Source organism: Oncorhynchus gorbuscha, linkage group LG13 (assembly GCF_021184085.1).
Source record: "Oncorhynchus gorbuscha isolate QuinsamMale2020 ecotype Even-year linkage group LG13, OgorEven_v1.0, whole genome shotgun sequence".
NCBI lineage: Eukaryota > Metazoa > Chordata > Actinopteri > Salmoniformes > Salmonidae > Oncorhynchus > Oncorhynchus gorbuscha.
Genome location: NC_060185.1, coordinates 41,607,511 through 41,627,419, shown reverse-complemented (window position 1 = coordinate 41,627,419; position 19,909 = coordinate 41,607,511). Strand labels below are relative to the sequence as shown.

Sequence of the window (19,909 nt, the reverse complement as noted above, 5' to 3'; positions counted from 1 at the left end):
CACCCAAAATGACTTGTTACATTTTGAATGCTCATCAAGAGAACATACCTGGTCATCCCTACTTCCTGTGATCTGGAGGACTCACTAAACACATGCTTAATTTGTAAATTATGTTTGAGTGTTGAAGTTTGCCCCTGGCTATCCGTTTAATGCATTTTTAAAATTAATATAAGGAGTTTGAAACTATTTATACTTTTCTAAGTATATTTAAGTAATTACATTTACTTTTGATACTTATGTATATTTAAAACCAAATACCTTTACTGGGTGACTTTCACTTTTACTCGAGTCATTTTCTATTAAGGTATATTTACTTTTACTCAAGTATGACATTTTGGTACTTTTTCCACCACCAACCAAAATAATACAGCAAGCTAGGGCAGCTACAAGTCAAGTAGTAATGAAGTAGGTTACCCACCCCTCACCCACAGACACAAAAACATACTCTCAAGAACGCCTAGTGTCACCATCTACGTTATATTGATATGGATTTACTGTCAAAATATACGTCTCTCCACCCTAACAATGGGAGTCATTGTCAACGAAACGCCACAGTGGGCTGTCTCAGCTCTCGCCTATCCTTTCTTTGGATTGGTGGATACATCTCATTAGTGTAATGTTTTTTTTTGATGGGGGTTGTTGACGTCAACCGCCAGTATTCAATGGAGAGAAATGCTATACTACTAGCCTCATGACATGAAAATGCATGGTCATCTCGAGACAACTCTGATATAAAGTATTTTGTCTCACAAAGTACACTATCCGTAGACTCGTAACATTCTTAAGCATTACAAAACTTCTATCAGATCAAATAAACCTCACATAGCAAATAAGCCATTCATTTTTTAGTTGAGCAAATTTGACACTGTCATTGACCTCCATACAAAAACGTCTTGCTGGGTGGGCAAAACAAAAAAACAACTCTTCTCTTCCTCTTCCTCTCTAATAATAGTCACCTTGTCTGAGAGAGATTTACACAGTTATCAAAACGTCACGTCAGTGTAAGCCTACATGAAACACAGACCTTATTTGAATTGTTTCTAAAAATCGATTGGAATCTTTTCCGTGTTTGATCGCTAGGTTTTATGAGTATTATGACATACTGCGGTTCTCTATTCAAATCCTGATTATGGTACTTACACTGTAGATACAACATTATTACATTATTTACAGTGGTTGGTGGAATTCTACAGTATGGTAGCAGCTGCTACAGTACAATATATGTTTTCATTTGATGACATATAAAAAATATTCAAAGTGTCTGGGTCTTAATTGCCATCTGCATACACCATCGACATTGGCTGTGTTCGAGAGCATCAAGATCATGATGTAGCATGGGTAAATTTTGACTGAATTTTGTCTTGCTGCTTTTTGTTCTATGTTGCTACGTCTTGCTTGTCCTATGTTGCTATATCTGTATGCTATGTATTGCTTGTCCTATGTTGTTATTGTCTATATTGTAATTGTTTTTAATAACCTGCCCAGGGACTGCGGTTGAAAATTAGCCGGCTGGCTAAAACCGGCACTTTTAGTGAAACGTTGATTAATGTGCACTGTCCCTGTAAAAATAAAATCAACTCAAACCAACTGATCTACAAATAATATTGAGCAGTTATTTAAGATGCAAGCCAGGTGATTTGTAGATCAGGCAATCTCAACTTGACTTTAAAGTCGGCTGTAATAGAGCTCGCCAGCTTGTAGTCTTAAAACCTGGAAATTAGCCACCTCTGGTTCATTCAGCAGTCCCTACAGGAAAAATCAATGTAAAAATAAAATGTTTTTGGATTAAATGTATATTTTTGTATAAACGCTAAAAATAAGGTATGTGGTAAACGCAGACTTAGAAGATCTTATACATTTTGTCCTATAAGATAATCTTCAGATAATGTCACTTTCTGTGAATTTTGAAGAAATTATGTAATAATAAAAATCACATAAAGGCTTCACAATTCATGTTAACTGAATGCTATTATCTCACAGAACAAAACGTATAAGATCTCAAGACAAAGGAGATGATTGTGGACTATTGAAAAAAGAGAATCGAGCACGCCCCCATTCTCATCGACGGAGCTGCAGTGGAGCAGGTTGAGAGCTTCAAGTTCCTTGGTGTCCACATTACCAACAAACTAACATGGTCCAAGCACACCAAGACAGTCATGAAGAAGGCACGACTGTCACCCCCTGATCTGTTTCACCTGTCCTTGTTATTGTCTCCACCCCCTCCAGGTGTCGCTTGTTTTCCCCAGTGTATTTATCCCTGTGTTTCCTGTCTCTCTGTGCCAGTTCGTCTTGTATGTCCAAGTCAACCAGCGTGTTTTTCCTGTGCACCTGCCTTTTGTATTCTCTTTTTGCTAGCCCCCCCGGTTCTGACATGTGCCTGTTTCTGGACTCTGTATCCGCCTGCCTTGACCTCGAGCCTGCCTGCCACTCTGTACCTCCCGGATTCTGAACTGGTTTTGACCTTTTTCCAGTCCACGACCATTCTCTTGAATACCCCTTTTTGGATCTATAAACCTCTAAGACTCCAACCATCTGCCTCCTGCGTCTCGCTTTATGCCCTGATAACAACAACAAATTATTTCTCCTCAGGAGACTGAAAAGATTTGGCATGGATCCTCAGCAGGACCATTGAGAGCATCCTGACTGGTTGCATCACTGCCTGGTATGGCAACTGCTTGGCCTCCGACCGCAAGGCACTACAGAGGGTAGTGCGAACGGCGCAGTACATCACTAGGACCAAGCCTCCTGCCATCCAGGACCTATATTGTCAGGACCCGGTTACAAACCCGGGTCTCCGGAGTGAGAAACAGTCACTTAACCAACTGAGCCACGAATAGTCGGCAGAACCCAGAAGATGAGGCAGACACAGCAGTACTTGAGACGGTGTATTTAATGAAGTAAAAAGTGAAGTTCAGGAAAACATGTAACTCCATAACCTCAAAAGGAATCCTACAAGAACAAAGGTAATCCTCCAAGACAAAAAAGGTAAATCCACAAGGTGGAAGGTAAAGCACAAAAAGCCTCAAAAGATACTCAAAAAACAAACAAACAAGAACAAAAAAAACAGAATTCCACAAGAGAGTCCACCGGGATCAACAAGAGTTCTCAGAGTACTAGGGCTGGGTGCTAACATACAAACACAGAGCAAAGAACAGAGGAAAACAAAGGGTTTAAATACAATCAGGGGAAACGAGGCACAGGTGCAAATAATAATGGGGATCAAGGGAAAACAAAAGGTCAAAAGGCACAATGGGGGCATCTAGTGACCAAAAACCGGAACAACCCTGGCCAAATCCTGACATATACACCAGGCGGTGTCAGAGGAAGGCCCTAAAAATGGTGAGACTCCAGCCACCCTTGTTATAGACTGTTCTCTCTGCTACCACATGGCAAGCAGTACCAGAGCGCCAAGTCCGGGTCCAAGAGGCTTCTAAACTGCTTTTACCCCCAAGCCATAAGACTCCTGAACACCTAATCAAATGCACTGCCTCCCCCCCCCTACTCTCTGTTGTTATCATCTAAGCATATTCACCTACATGTACATAATACCACAACTAACCGGTGCCCCCTGCACATTGACTCTGTACCGGTAGCCCCCCTGTGTATAGTCTCGCTATTGTTGCTCTCTAATTACTTGTTACTTTTATTTCTTATTGTTATTCGTATTTTTTTAAACTGCATTGTTGGTTTGGGGCTCATAAGTATTTCCCTCTAAGGTCTACCTGCTGTATTCGGCGCATGTGACTAATACAATTTGATTTGAAACCTGTGTTAATGTAACGGATGTGAAACGGCTAGCTTAGTTAGCGGTGTGCGCTAAATAGCGTTTCAATCGGTTACGTCACTTGCTCTGAGACCTTGAAGTAGTAGTTCCCCTTGCTCTGCAAGGGCCGTGGCTTTTGTGGAGCGATGGGTAACGATGCATCGTGGGTGACTGTTGTTGATGTGTGCAGAAGGTCCCTGGTTCGCGACCGGGTATGGGCGAGGGGACGGTTTAAAATTATACTGTTACATTGGTGCCGTGACCCGGATTACTGGTTGCTGCGGAAAAAAAGGAGGAAGGTCAAAAGGGGGGTGAGTGTAACGGATGTGAAACGGTTAGCGGTGTGCGCTAAATAGCGTTTCAATCGGTTACGTCACTTGCTCTGAGACCTTGAAGTAGTAGTTCCCCTTGCTCTGCAAGGGCCGCTGCTTTTGTGGAGCGATGGGTAACGATGCATCGTGGGTGACTGTTGTTGATGTGTGCAGAAGGTCCCTGGTTCGCGCCCGGGTATGGGCGAGGGGACGGTTTAAAATTATACTGTTACATTAACATCAGACATCACTTTCGTGTTTATTCCAAAACCCATTTTTTTCACCATTCATTTTCACCATAGGGATGGCTGAACCAAAAATGGTTTAGTATAAAGATATGTAGAAACTGCTTCTCCAATATAAATACATATTCACGCTTGTAGGCGATGTCATGGAGATGTTGGCTTGCTAAGCTCATGCGCAGAAACACGTTATCGGGTGTAACGGTCGTTTCGCGCCAAACTGCGCATGTGCAGGCCGTCAATTCAAAGGCACTCTTCTATATGAAGTTGTTCTTGCCGAAAATTAAAACTTGTTCGTTTGTCACATTCACGGTGTGGGAGTAATAACATGTTCAGCTACTTAAGGAAAACTATGTTGTGCATTTACATTTTTTAATTTTACCTTTATTTAACCAGGCAAGTCAGTTAAGAACATATTCAAGAAAATTAACAACGAAGGAAGGATTTTCCACTTCACTCATTCCCTAAACCCCGGTCTGCCGAGTCTTCCTCGCTAGAGTTCCCGAATGTGGCTGAACAAACCAGAGGTAAGTCATTTCCGGGTTTAGGACTACAACAACGATTTTTTTTTATAACTAACCCAAGATGGACCACAAGCCTGACGTTTCAAATTGAAACAAATGAGTCATAGTGGGCAGAACAAGCAGAGAGGGGTGCAGAGCCAAGCACGAGCTAGCGAGATTACTCACTGCCTGACCATTTCATTTTCTTACAGCTCACGTTGCTAAACCACGCCCCTAATATGATATAAGCGCTCGGTCAGGTAGTGACAAATTAACAATTAAAATCAATAAATCGCGTGCCCAAAATGACTTGTCATTTGAAATAATGTGTTGACACAACAGCGGAAAATCTAATTATACTGGGGTTATGAAACTGGCTCCATGACGTTTCATTCCGGAGGAGGGTACCATTTTGTATCTATTGTTTCCAACCGTATTTCAAAGATTGTTATGAATAAACCAAGACAGACCACAGCCTGTCGTTTCAAACGGGAACAAATTAGTCATAGTGAGAAGAACAAGCAAGGAGGTGGGGACGATCTAGAGATCCTATTGGCGCGTCGGGTGCTTCAGGTAAAATATCGCGTCGGGTAAAATATCTTCCTCCCTGTTCTATTTGTGATATAACTCGACAGTTTGTAGTCACAGATAGAACAATGAGAGAGATATTTCACCAGATGTATGAGTGTGAAGCATCCGGTTGGCGTTTCCACTCCCTACCAAATATGATGAGAGGAAGCCCAGTGACCGGCAGTTGGATAAAATGGATTTTGGCCGACAATTATGCTAATTTTCTAACCGAAGAAACATTTAATCTTAATTCAGTTTTATGTGCCCAAAACTAAAATATGTTACGAACAGCGTGGACTAGGTTTAGTATATTTGACCCTTTTGCCGTTGTTTATAGAAGGAGTGCAAGGGCGAAGCGAGTTACGGAAATATGCAAACACATGCTAGAACACGCCAATAGGATCGCTCTTTATGAGACCAATTGAAAACGAGAGGGGCGGGATAAATCTAACGCCGCTGTTTGCTGTCGGGGAAACTGAGTTTTGGGGTTGTGCAGAATTTTGCCGGGCGGGAATTCCCGCCATTTTTTCAACCCAGGTGATAACCTCTTGGATATTTCTATTAAGTTGTTACAACCCTTTACTATTATTGTAACAACTTCAACTTTCAAGGACGGAAACTGCGAGTCAAAAAAAAATCGCTCCATTAGAAGAGGCCTAGTCTTTGGAGAACGGAGAGAGCGCGCCAGATCTCCTGACGGGAACCTCCGCTGTTGCCGCGAGTTGGAGAATCCTGTCAGCTCGCCTCTCCATCCTCCTTTGGGACTAGCTAGCATAAGTTTATCCGTATAGCCTACCAGAAGAGTCCATTATCAGTTCACACTTTTAAACAGCTGTTTTTGACAAGCTCGTGTTGATAAACAATGACACAACTACCGGCGAACAGAACAAGGATGCGATTTGACTGCTAGCAAGAAGTGCTGTGTTATTGTTTTGCAACGAGGATTTAGCCGACTGGCTAGCTAGCTTGCTACACGTTGAATGCTCCTGGAATATTTTTGGATACTTGACTACATGCTAAGGCCACATTGTGATATTTTGCGTAGTTTTGTACTAGGAGTTGTATTTGTAAAGACGTCATCGCTGCCGTTTCGTACTCAGGATGGCACCACTGCTGGGCCGGAAACCCTACCCGCTTGTTAAGCCGCTAGCCGAGCCGCCAGGCCCAGAGGAGGAGGTCTACATAATCGAACACACCAAGGAGGCCTTCAGGAACAAAGAGTATCCTTTCACATTATGGCAAAGCCGACTCAGTTCGCCAGCTAGCTGACTATCAAAGCACAACCATTATGTAGACTAATTGGGACTTCGCGTTTTGTCAGTGTTTTAACATGTTATTCACCTTCTGACCTTCTGATGTTTAATAACTAAATACTGTAGAATGTTGTCTTTGTCGTAATATGAGCACACAGTGTTATTTCGTAGCCAAAGTTGTGCTCTCTTCAAAACTAGCTAACTAGCTAAGTTAACTACTACTAGATTTATTTGAGAATAGTACTATCCAGCAATCTATCGAGCTGATTTATGCCTAACTGGTTTGGGTAATTCTCAAGATCTGTTTAAGTTTGTTATGGCGCGTTTGTTAGCATAGCTAGCTAACTTTACAGAGTAGATTGAAGAGCAGCTAACTACAGACAGACAACGTCACAGATTACATCACATCGGTTCTGACACTAGCTCATCAAATCGGTCTGATTTGACATGCAGATCAAATTGGCATGTTTGACTTGTTGTCAATACAACGGTTATGACGACATGTAAGAAAAAGCAAACGTGTTTGTGCCATGAACCACTTTCCAATCAAGTGTAGCCGGTGTAGGCTGCCTGGCATGCCCGATTGATATTGAACATGTAACGTTGTCGTTCAGGTTGCTCAACTGTGTAGTAACAATGCAGTTCAATGCGTTGTTTTGAAGTCCCCTAGCCCTACTACCAATAGTTACAGAAGTATTTTGGTGCCCCACGTGAGTTCGAGATAATGTATTGCTCCAGGAGGCTGCATAACTTACTAGGCCATCATCACCACTTTTTGTGTTTCTAGTCTAAAGGTACAGTACACTAACCTAATTTGATAAGCAGCTAATTGAGCCGCCTGTAAGCAAACCCTAACACTACTATCCCAATGTACACCATCATCAACCCAAAATGTTTGTGCTCTGCATTTTGTCAGTAAGTGTAATAATAATGGGTGACGTTTGTACTGCTTAACATCTAGCTAGCCTATAGCCATTGGGTTTATAGATGCCAAAGTCATGATGATATCGGGACATGACTTAACACATTTCTTAGCCTCTACAGACAGGAACACTGTTAGATTTAGTTTCAGCTGGAGCACAGTGTTTCTGGGTATTACCCTGCACTTTGGCTCTGTTATGAAAGGATCCCGAATATATACATGGTGTGGGATGTCTCTCACACTCACTTTTAATTATTGAGATCAATTGCTGCTAACATGATTCATTAATTATAAATCAGGGGTCTCTGGGTTTACCGTAGAGCTAACTGAGTCAAGTGACTAAGCGGATATTCCTATCCTGTATCCTAGTACTCATACTATGATCATTTGAAGGGAATATGTGTTGTTATCCTGATGAAATGGCTACAGAGAGTATGAGGCGCGCTTGCAGAGGTACGCCGAACGCATCTGGACATGCAAGAGTACCGGCAGCAACCAGCTCACACACAAGGAGGCCTGGGAGGAGGAGCAAGAAGTCACTGAACTGTGAGTAACAAGCAAGTCTAGCTTGAGTGACATTACAACAGAAATGCTCTGTTTCAAAATAAATATAAATTGTTATTCTATACAGAGGCTAAAAAGATCTGTAGCACACACTGCTCACTGTCTCCCGTTGAAGGTCACACGATTCACAGCTGTGTTATTGGACTTTCCCCGTGCGCCTTCTTCCTTTCTATTTGCATCACGTATGGATTGAGTCATCCTTGAATCCAATGATGGGGAGAATGTCTTCATTTTATTTAATGAAAAGAGTGCAAAATAAGTGTGTGACCTGGTCCAGAAACAACCCTTAGCACTTGTGTCCATCTGAAGGGATTGGATTAGGGAATGTTTTTAGACAAGGTCTAGATTCTCTCGTTTGATAAGTTTCAGGACAGTGTCCAGGTTGGCTGCTGTGGCATTGAGTGCTGCACTGTGGGAGGGAATGAAAGTTGGGTTCTGTTTGTTCACGAATGACCTCAGCGCAGTGCCACAGCCAGGCTGTGCTCCACCACCACCCTCGGCGCAAGCCATGCAGGATCAGCAACCGTATTTAAAGATGTCTATTTAAACTATGTAGGGAAGCCTGGGTTTGAATCTGCTTCCCCTGCTGGAGAAGTGGTTGTGTACAGGTAGGGTAGGCATTGGTGGTCCCAGCATTCCGTTTTATTGAGATGTTGCCGTTTGTATTCATTCCTCGGCTCGGACTGCTGCGTGCATGTTTATGAATTACAGAAAGCATTTGCGGGTGACTCGAACAGTGAAAATAGCAATAGCCTTACAAAGCCACCATCTGTCAAAATGAATTGCGTGAATGTGCACCAATAAACCCAAATCAGTTAGCATAAGAAGACTGTTTATTGCTGCCAATTTCAATCGAGTGTTCGATAAGTGAGATGTTTGACATGAGTGTTTTATGTCCAGGCTTCAGGAGGAATACCCACTATGGTTCGAGAAGCCCGTCCTGGAGATGGTCCATCACAACACGGTCTCCCTGGACAAGCTGGTGGACCAGGCCTGGGTGGAGATCCTCACCAAGTACGCCGTAGACGAAGAGTGTGACTTTCTGGTGAGGTTATCTTTACTTTGGTCGAATGCTGTGAATGTTTGTTTTTCATGTGGTGAGATAGTAGTCTATGAAGGTGGAATAAATAGTTTTCATGGAAAATATGTTGATTAAAAATGTATTTTTGGGCTCTTTAGGTGGGGAAGGAAAAGAGTTTGCGGGTTAAGGTCGTGAAGATACACCCCCTTGAAGGGAACGCTGAGGGGGAGACGTCAGAGAAGAAGCTAGAGGGAGCCTGCGACTCTCCTTCCAGCGACAAGGAGAATGCCAGCCAGGAGAACCAGAAGAAGGAACAACAGCTGACCAGAGAGGAGAGCCCCAGGGAGACCAGGGAAAGCAGGAGAGAGAGCCTCAGTGAGTACAACACGTTTGGGTCATGTTGTGCTAGAAATTATATTATTCGATTTTGGGTAACCTGCACCCAAATCCACAACATAGTAGGGTTGTAAATGTTTAAATGAAATTGGGAGCCTTAACGTTAAGAAACATTCCTAACAGCTAAAACAATGTCCCTACAACATTCTTATGACAGTGCACTTATCACAAAACATATTATTTTCTGTGTTATAGCCTTAACCAGACAATATGCTATAAATGCTTGGGAAACATTTTTTAAAGGTAGACTCAGTGATATGAAGGGAATGCAGAAAGGAAACAACATAGTGGGTCAACTTATGCAACAACTAAGAGCGTTGAAGTGCAAGAATACTTCTCTGCTGTTTTGGTGCCCTGGCTACCACGCTGTTAACCGTGTGAATCAAGCCCATGTGCAGTGACTGTCAGCATGGTGCTCATCTCTATCCTAGCCTATTCATTGATAGGCCCTGTATTCTGGAAGTTGCGAGGCATTGCAAGCCAAGAAATGGTGATCTACAGCATTCCATCGCGAGAGACAGCTTTTGGTTGCCGGTAGATAGGCATAGTAAATGGTTCTGACTCTGTCTGCCTGATGCCTGACCTGCCTATACTGTGCCCCTCCCCTTTGTCTCCTCCGTTCCAAAAATACTGAGTCTTAGGAGTCAATTCCTAGCGGAATCTAATCTTGACACTGCAAAATGCGAGTGAGTTTGCAAGGAATCGTAGTTAAGTTGGGGAAAAATGGCAGAGAGAGGCAAGCGACTGCAGTGAAGTCCTCTATGGCAATACTTTGAGAAGTTAAATGAGAAGGCATTACTTTGATAAGTTAAATGAGAAGGAAATGTTAACTTTGCGAGATAGAATTGAGGTACAGTAATGGTAGTACAGGTGCAATGTTTAACAATCTGAAAGGGATGCACAGTGAGACCCAAACTATTGCTGGCAGCAGCACAGCTACATTGTGAAATGTATGATTTTTTTTGTAGTTGTAAACGGAAAACCGCAGAAAAAAATGTAAATGTCAGTTTAAACAAACTCGTCCTGTGGAGGGCCGTGTCTGGGGGTTTTCGCTCCTCCCTTGTACTTGATTGATTGAATTAAGATCACTAATTAGTAAGGAACTCCCCTCACCTGGTTATCTAGGTCTTAATTGAAACCAAAAACCAGCAGACATTAGGCCGGGGGGAAAGTACGCCCCCCTTTTTCTTCTCCCCAATTTCTTCGTATCCAATTGTTAGTTAGTCGTGTCCCATCGCTGCAACTCCCGTACGGACTCGGGAGAGGTGAAGGTCAAGAGCTGTGCGTCCTCCGAAACACGACCCAGCCAAGCCACACTGCTTCTTGACACAATGCCCTCTTAACCCGGAAGCCAGCTGCACCAACGTGTCGGAGGAAACACCGTTCACCTGGAGACCGTGTCAGCTTACAGGTGCTCCAGCCACAGGAGTTGATAGAGCGCGATGGGACAAGGAAATCTCGGCCTGCCAAACACTCTCCTAACACAGACAACGCTGGGGAATTGAGCTGCCTCATAGGTCTCCCAGCCACGGCCAGCTGTGACACAGTCTGGAATCAAACCCGGGTCTGTAGTGACGCCTCAAGGTCTAAGTGCCTTAGACCACTGCGCCACTCGGGAGGCCCCCCTCAAATTGATTTTAACAAAATATTGGTCCTCTAAAAAATACGGCCCTACGTTGAATTTCAAAATCCTGACGTGGCCCTCGAGCCAAAAAGTTTGCCCACCCCTGCTTTAGGCCCTCCATGGAATGAGTTTGACACCCATTATTATTATTTTTAATGTCACATCCCTATAACACAGCACGTGGAGCTTTAAGACATGTGGGCTAGTTCAGAGATGGCTGTTTTCACATATTAAAGAGATTTGATGTCTATTGGGCAAACCTGGATGATTCTTTTTTTTAAATTCAAATGTACATGTAAAAATAGCATAGGATCCACACAGGCCTGATCTGTTGACATGTGTTAAAGTATACTGTGTGCTTGTTTGCCATTAGGTGATCGAGCACGGCGCTCCCCCAGGAAAACTCCCACCGCTATGAAGGAGGAGAAGAAGAGATGGGTGATGCCAAAGTTCCTGCCACACAAGTATGACGTGAAGCTGATCAGCGAAGACAAGGTTGGTGTCCTCTCCACTGTTTTAAAATGTCTATTGTTCACCTCCGACCATCAAGTGCACATTTTATGTAACTGGGTCGTGTTCATTGGTTACAAAATGGATTTAAACAGAAAGGGGCTGCCTGAACTTGTTGAATAAGAGACATATTTTAGTTTTTCATTACCAAATTGAAAATGGACATTTTCCATTGCATACTCTAATGAACACAACACTTGCGTCTGCTATGTAATTTATATAAATGTTTAAACCCTACACCAACAGGTCATCAGTGATGTCCCAGTGGACAGCCTCTTCCGGACTGAGCGCCCTCCGACCAAGGAGATCATGCGCTACTTCATCCGCCACTATGCACTCCGGCTTGGGATGGGAGAGACGGCCCCCTGGGTGGTGGAGGATGAACTGGTGAAGAAGTTCAACCTGCCCAGCAAATTCAGCGACTTCCTCCTGGATCCACACAAGGTAAACCTGGATTTATATGGTGTTTTGTACTTTTGTTTGTTTGTCCAAAAACCTCCACATATACTCCTGTTGGTGTAGGAGCTCTGGATTATGTGATGAAGAATGAAAATGTAGATAGAATACAACAGTAAGACAAAACGGGGAAAAAATATTGCCTTTCAGAAAGTATTCATACCCCCTGAATTATTCTACTTTTTGTTCTTACAGCCTGAATTCAAAATAATAATAAAGATATCATCTGTATACACAATGCCCCATAATGACAGTGAAAACATGTTTTTACAAAATGTTGCTAATTTATTGAAAATGAAATACAGAAATATATCTCATTTAAATTACTATTCAGAGTCAATACTTTGTAGAAACACCTTTGGCAGCGATTACAGCTGTGAGTCTTTCTGAGTAACACTAGAAAACTATTTCACACCTGGATTGTGTAACATTTGCATTCTTTTTTTTGTGTTTTTTTGTTGTTGAATTTTACCCCCTTTTTCTCCCTGATTTCGTGGTATCTAATTGTTAGTAGCTACTATCATGTCTCATGCCTACAACTCCCGTAAGGCTCGGGAGAGACGAAGGTTGAAAGTCATGCGTCCTCCAATACACAACCCAACCAAGCCGCACTGCTTCTTAACACGGCGCGCATCCTACCCGTAAGCCAGCCGCTTCAATGTGTCGGAGGAAACACCATGCACCTGGCAACCTTGGTTAGCGTGCACTGTGCTCGGCCCACCACAGGAGCCGCTGGTGCGCGATGAGACAAGGATATTCCTACCGGCCAAGCCCTCCCGAACCCAGACGACGCTAGGCCAATTGTGCGTCGCCCCACGGACCTCCCGGTCGCGGCCGGTTACGACAGAGCCTGGGCGCGAACCCAGAGTCTCTGGTGGCACAGCCCTTAACCACTGCGCCACCCGGGAGGCCACCAACATTTGCATTCTAATATAATATCTTCAAGCTCTGTCAAATTGGTTGTTGATCATTGCTATTCAACTATTTCCAGGTCTTGCCATAGATTTGAAGTAGATTAAGTCAAAACTAACTCGGCCACTCAGGAACATTCCCTCTGTGGTAAGCAACTCTAGTATAGATTTGGCCTTAGGTGATTGTCTTCCCGAAAGGTGAATTAATCTCCCAGGTTCTGGTGGAAAGCAGACTGAACCAGATATTCCTCTAGAATTTTGCCTGTGCTTAGGTCCATTGTCTTTTTTTTCCTTTTCTTTTTTCTGAAAATGCATACACAGCATGATGCAGCCTCTACTATGCTTTAAAATATAGAGAGTGGTACTCAGTAATGTGTTGTGTTGGATTTGCCCTAAACAGAACACTTTGGATTCAGGAGAAAAAGTGAATTGCTTTGCCACATTTTTACTTCAGTGCCTTATTGCAAACATTGTTGCAAACAGGATTCCTGTTTTGGAGTATTTGTATTTTGCAAAGGCTTCCTTTTCACTCTTGTCAATTAGGTTAGTATTGTGGAGTAACTACAATGTTCTTGATCCATCCTCAGTTTTCTCCTATCACAGTCATTCAACTCTAACTGTTTTAAAGTCCCCATTGTTTGGCCTTATGGTGACATCCCTAACCGGTTTCCTTCCTCTTCGGCAACTGAGTTTGGAAAGATGCCTCTATCTTTGTAGTGATTGGATGTATTGATACACCATCCAAAGTGTGAATTTAATAACTTCACCATGCTCAAAGGGGTATTCATTGTCTGCTTTTTCTTTTACCAATCTACCAATAGATGCCCTTCTTTGTGAGGATTTTTGAAAAACTCCCTGTTCTTTGTTTTAATCTGTTAGAAATTCACTGCTCGACTGAGGGATCTTATAATTATCTGAATGTGTTGGGTACAGGGATGAGGCGGTCATTAAAATAAATAATCAACACCATTATTGCACACAGTGTGTCCATGCGACTTAAGTCGAGCAGTGTGAATACTTTCTGAAGGCATTGTATGCATGTTTTTATGAAACATTTTGTTTTTAATTGTGACTAATAGTTTTTTTGCCTTCTAGTTTTTTCGCAGAGAATCCAGTCTCAACCAAGCGCAGGAGCCTGAGCTCAACGGAGGGCAAACCCAGTAAGAAGCTGAAGACCTCAAACACCCCGGGAGGAGTGAATTCAGGGAACGAGAAGATAAAGGATTCTCTTGGCATGCCCCTGAGCCCCACGATCTGGGGCCACATGCAGGTTTGTCAAATTTTATACATGCTGATGTAATCTGATGTGCAGATATTTTTGCTGGATTCGTGGTTTTATAAAGAATCTTAGTTCACCTGGAATATGACTGTTGGTAGATAAACACATGGTGTGTTTTCCTTATTTAACCATTGAGAATTTAAATGTTCAGTAGAATTTGCAGATTTAGTCTGTTGCTTTGGATTGAATCAATAATGCATCCATTTATATTGTAGATGAAAATGAATGGCTCGCCTCTGAAGGTAAAGAATTCTGGAACCCCCAAGAAAAGAGATGGTGGGGCCTCTGTCCTCTCCTCTCCAAAATCCAGCAAAAAACCCAGGGATAAGAAATCTGCTGCTGGCAAAAAGACCCCTGGCAAGAGTGGTCAGAAGATATCCTCCAAAAAGGATGAAAAGGGTGGAGGTGCCAAGAAGCCCAAGATGAAGCAGATGACCCTGTTGGACTTGGCCAAGAACCCTCTCTCCGCTGGAAGCCCCAGGAAGAGAGCCCGGAGCACTGGCCCAGGGACCCCCAAACTGGGCAAGCCCCTCCACCCCATGGCCCTGCATCTGCTGCGCTACTACAAGGAGCACAAGGGCAAGGAGGACAAGAGGAACGCCATGTCCTGTCTCATATCCAAGGCAGCCAAGGCCCTCTCGCCTGAGGACCGAGGCCGGCTGCCAGAGGAGCTCCAAGACCTGGTCCTGAAGCGCTGGGAGCTGCTGGAGCAGAAGAAGAAATGGGCGGCCATGAGCGAGGAGGAGAAGCAGGATGTGATGAGGAAGAGGCGTGAGGAGATCAGGGAGAAACTCCGGGAGAAGACCAAGGAGCGGCGGGAGAAGGAGCTGCAGGTGCGCCGTGAGCAACAGCGCCGCTATGAGGACCTGGAGATCGAGGGTGGCAAGGCACTTCCTGTCTTCAAGCTGGTTGACATGCCAGATGGCCTGCCCAACTCCCTGTTCGGAGACGTGGCCATGGTAGCGGATTTCCTCAACTGCTACGCGGGCCTGCTGATGCCCGATGACCAGTACCCGGTGACTGCAGTGGCCCTGATGGAGGCTCTGGCCGGGGAGAAGGCAGGTTTCCTATACCTGAACCGTGTGCTTGTGGTGCTGCTGCAGACCCTGCTGCAGGATGAGCTGGCTGAGGGCTACAGTGAGCTGGACATGCCCCTGTCGGAGATCCCCCTCACCCTCCACTCTGTCTCGGAGCTGGTGCGCCTGTGCCTGCGGCCGTGTGACGCCCACGGCGATGACTCTTGCCAGGGCTCTGGGGGGGATGACTGGGGCCCTCTAGGGGGATTCGACCAGGTGGTAAGCGGTGAGTTCCTCGAGCAGCTGGAGGCGGTGGAGGTGTTTGAGCTGACGTCGACGGAGAAGGCCAGCCTGCTGGTAGCACTGTGTCACCGCATCCTCATGACCTACTCGGTGGAGGACCACGTGGACTCCATGCAGCAGCGCTCGGCCGAGCTGTGGAAGGAGAGGTTGGCCTCGCTCAAGGAGGTCAATGACCGCAAACGGGCTGAGAAGCAGCGGCGTAAGGAACAAGCCGAGGTCAAAGGCGAGGAGGCTGCCAGTGGCGACACGCCATCAGCCACCGCCGGCGACACACCATCAGCCACCGCCAAGGTGGAGAAAAAGAAAGAGGGTAGCGCTAAGAAAGAGGTGAAGAAGGTGAAAGCAGAGCCAGTGGCCTCGGAGCCGGTGGCCACCGAGTCGGAAGACATGATCAGTACGGTGAAGAGTAGGAGGCTGATGTCCATCCAGGCCAAGAAGGAAAAGGAGGAGCAGGACAAACAGAACAAGGGTAAGGACAGCTGGGAGTATTGTAGGTCATTAGACTGGGCCATTTTTCCTGTTCAGATCACATGGTAAGGAAATACTCCTATCACTAGTCATAGAAAAATATTAAACATGTAAACAGCAAACATGTCGTCCCCCATGAATGATGCAGCGCTTCCCATTAGCCAATCAGTGTGATTTTGTAAATGCCAGATCTCCATGGCAAGACTAATCATTCGCTCACTTTTAGTCAAAATCGGGCCGTTGGTGTTTGAGATCTTGTGGGTTAGCTAGACTCATCCCTGTGCATGTGTGCCAAATATCATCACTCTTGAGTCAAACAGTTTGAGAGCTAAAAGTGTCACCATGTTGTCGATATGAATGTTTTTGCATATGTTATGTCTTGACAGTGTTTGCAACATGTGTACCAAATATTGTTATAATATGTATGTCTTGACTGATTTATATGCATTTGTATCAGACAACGTGAAAGTTTATTGGTCATTAGTCTTGAAAATACTGCGTTGAGACCTTTGTCCATAGATGCCACATCAAGTTTTGTGTAGATCGGTCAGTTGGTGCCAGAAGAATAGCGTTGAAGTGTTTTTCGCAAATTCAAAATGGCGGTGTCCCTGAGGCCCCTAGGTCAAACAGGGTGAGGGGCTTGACCTGTCAAATTTATCATTTTCAATCTCTTGTTACAGCGCCAACATCTGACCAATCAGTGTAATTTTGTAAATGCCAGGTCTTTATGGTAAGACAAATCATTCACACAAGTTTAATCAAAAATGGGGCCAATATGGTCTGAGGTCGCGTGTGACTAACGTACTAACAGACGGAGACCGATCCAAAGTCCTCTCCCCGATTTTTGTTGTGGTGGACAATTAGAAAAGATGAGATGACTATGGTTGAATTTGAGCCAAACAATGCTGAGTCCGTGGTTGCATAGGTGATTTATGCAATGGGAATGCTGTGTTATGTGCCTATTTAAAACAAAGTGTCTTTTTTGTTTGTTGTCACCGGTTCCAATAATTCAGTTTCTCTCCCCTCAGAGCGCATGGAGAAGGAAGCGGAGGAGGAACGTGTCCGCAAGCAGAAGGCTGCAGCTGAGAGGGCCTTCCAGGACGGCATCGCCAAAGCCAAACTGGTGCTGAGAAGAATCCCACTGGGAACTGATCGAAACCATAACAGGTCAGCACGCACACTTCAATGATGCACAACCAGTTCAGGTGTTTCATTTACAGTTTAATCACTTATATGGTATAGTGCACGCATCCTCAATGGTCCCAAGACTTTGGATATATTAGGAATCAACAACTATGTCAAATGTAAACTAATTAATGTCACAGTTTGTTTATATTACCGTCGGTATTGACCTTCTAGCTCTTTGTGTCTGTGTTAGGTACTGGCTGTTTTCTGATGTGGTGCCTGGCCTGTACATAGAGAAGGGCTGGGTGCACGAGAGCATTGACTATAGCTACACCCTCACCCTGGAAGAGGCTACAGCCGAGCCTGAAGACGAGGAGGAGACTAACGGTGAGTTATTACACTATCACATCTGAAAGTCTGCAAACCATAAGCTGTACTATGTTTAGTGCCTCATGTCCCAGAAGCGTAAAGGAATATAATTAATAAATATAGCTGTGAGCAGCAATGACGTATTACAGATTATTTTGAGCATTAGCGTTACATATGCAAAGAAGAAGTTGCTTATAGTTTCCTTGTTTTAGATATCAATACCAAATTCGGTGTGGTTTTTCTTTGGGATGTCAATTAGAAAAAATGCTGAGTCCGTGGTTGCATAGGTGATTTATGCAATGGGAATGCTCTGTTATGTGCCTATTTAAAATAGCAACGACAAGTTTCAAGGTAATAGTCCACTGTGGGGTGGATTTACAGGGGTTTAAATGGACACATCTAGAGTAAATCTGACTTTTAGTCCATGATTATTCTGAGCATTAGCGTTACAGGGCGGCAGGGTAGCCTAGTGGTAGGAGCGTTGGACTAGTAACCGAAAGGCTGCATGTTCAAATCCCTGAGCTGACATGGTACACATCTGTCGTTCTGCCCCTGAACGAGGCAGTTAACCCACTGCTCCTAGGCCGTCATTGAAAATATGAAGGTGTTCTTAACTGACTTGATATGTTTGAAAAAAAGTCAAAGTGAATTGTTAATAGTTTCCTTCTCTCTTTTTTTTTGCATATAAACTTTAAACTTTGACTTTGGCATTGATAAGCCATTGTAGAGTGGATTTACAAAGGATTTGAATTGACATGTAAAATCTTCTTTCCTTATTTATCTCTTAACCTAGGGGTTCCTAAACCTTTTGGCCAACTACCCCATTTTGATATCTGAAAATGTTTGCGACTCCAACCACGTTGGGGGGAAATGTATGTAATTATTAACAGCCAATGTTTATGGCAGTCAACTCACCGTCACATACTTTCAACGTGCGGCTATGACGGTCAATTGCAAATGAGTCTGACATAAGACACATTATCTCACCACCACTAATGAGATGGGTGTGCTTGATGCATGTCGCATCGGAGCGTCTGAAAACCATGGGGTGTAGTCGACAGTTTGCATCTCTGCTCAATCCAACCTGGATACATTTTTGGTTTTAATGCAGACGAGAGCACTTAACCCAGCTTCACATGAGTTTGATGGTGCTTCAAGACAACTGGGAACTCAGGAAAAACACGAGGTCAAATCATGACGTCGGTGATCTTTAAGTCGGCAAGTCTGAGTTCTAGAAAGAGGCCCGACTTCCCGAGTTGTATGACTTCAAGCTCTTTATTTAATTTTTTATATTTCAGGTTTCCAGTTGTCTTGAACACTCTCAAATTAGAGACTTCTGAGTTCCCAGTTGTTTTCAACATTGCATTAATGCTCGGAGGGAGACTGCAGGGTATTCCCTTTGTGACGAACCAAAACACCTGCAGGCTTGTGTTCAGTTTCCCATATATGTCTGTTTACATAAGCAAGGAGACCTTTTTCTTTTCATTACATTCATTAGTCTTTGTTTTTATATATCCATTGTGAAAGACAACAGTTCCTCTCTCAATATGAAACATCTTAAAACACCATCTTGGTAACCACCAAGCCTTGGTATGAGATAGAACATTGTCATGCTCTGATCCCATACCTCCACATAGTTTGCAAACAGGCGTGCGCGCAGTGGTTGTGGTTTGATGTAGTTTAGAATCGAAGTTAACTTCCGCAGTAAATCTCTTTGAGTTTTGTGCTGCCAGTTGCATATATCATACAGTGCAGAAAGACTCATAACTAGAGTGCAGAGGCCTGCCCGCCATCTCTTAAGATAATTTATTTAGGCACGGTTACGTATTTTATCAAATAAAAATCAACATATAAACAAGGATCAGAATAACACTAGAGCATCTGTTTGCTTGCATCGCGTGCGAGACGAGTGGTCCGTTGCTCAAGGAACAAGAGACGGTCAGACATTGCAGTAGCAGGTAGGCCTATATACACAATGCCTTTGGAAAGTATTCAGACCCCTTGACCTTTTCCGCATCTTCTTGGGTTACAGCCTTAATCTAAAATGTATCAAATTGTTATTTTTCCTCAATCTGCACACAATACCCCATAATGACAAAGCAGAAATGTCACACTTAGCTATTCAGACCCTTTACTCAGTACTTTGTTGAAGCACCTTTCGTAGCGATTACAGCCTCAAGTTTTCTTGTGTATGCCACTACAAGCTTGGCACACCTGTATGATATTGCCGCCACCATGCTTCACCGTAGGGATAGTGCCAGGTTTCCTCCAGAAGTGACACTTTGCATTCAGGACAAAGAGTT

The 19,909-nt window shown here is 43.9% G+C and overlaps 1 protein-coding gene across 4 annotated transcripts in view; it reads left to right on the top strand.

The window, feature by feature from the left end:
* The first annotated feature begins 4,590 nt into the window (after positions 1–4,590).
* LOC123992882 (tyrosine-protein kinase BAZ1B-like) overlaps positions 4,591–19,909 on the top strand; it is a 28,959-nt gene continuing 13,640 nt past the window's right edge. Inside the window, exons 1-11 of one of the 4 annotated variants that reach the window (XM_046294491.1) lie at positions 4,591–4,843; positions 6,490–6,609; positions 7,994–8,110; positions 9,029–9,173; positions 9,308–9,524; positions 11,543–11,664; positions 11,926–12,123; positions 14,143–14,316; positions 14,541–16,113; positions 17,141–17,279; positions 17,491–17,624. In XM_046294491.1, coding sequence (XP_046150447.1) covers positions 6,491–6,609; positions 7,994–8,110; positions 9,029–9,173; positions 9,308–9,524; positions 11,543–11,664; positions 11,926–12,123; positions 14,143–14,316; positions 14,541–16,113; positions 17,141–17,279; positions 17,491–17,624 — 2,938 coding nt within the window. In that variant the 5' untranslated portion in view covers positions 4,591–4,843; position 6,490. Of the gene's footprint in view, positions 4,844–5,267; positions 5,393–5,643; positions 6,610–7,993; positions 8,111–9,028; positions 9,174–9,307; positions 9,525–11,542; positions 11,665–11,925; positions 12,124–14,142; positions 14,317–14,540; positions 16,114–17,140; positions 17,280–17,490; positions 17,625–19,909 lie in introns of those variants that run through there. The other 3 variants (XM_046294492.1, XM_046294490.1, XM_046294489.1) reach the window with 3 other exon arrangements.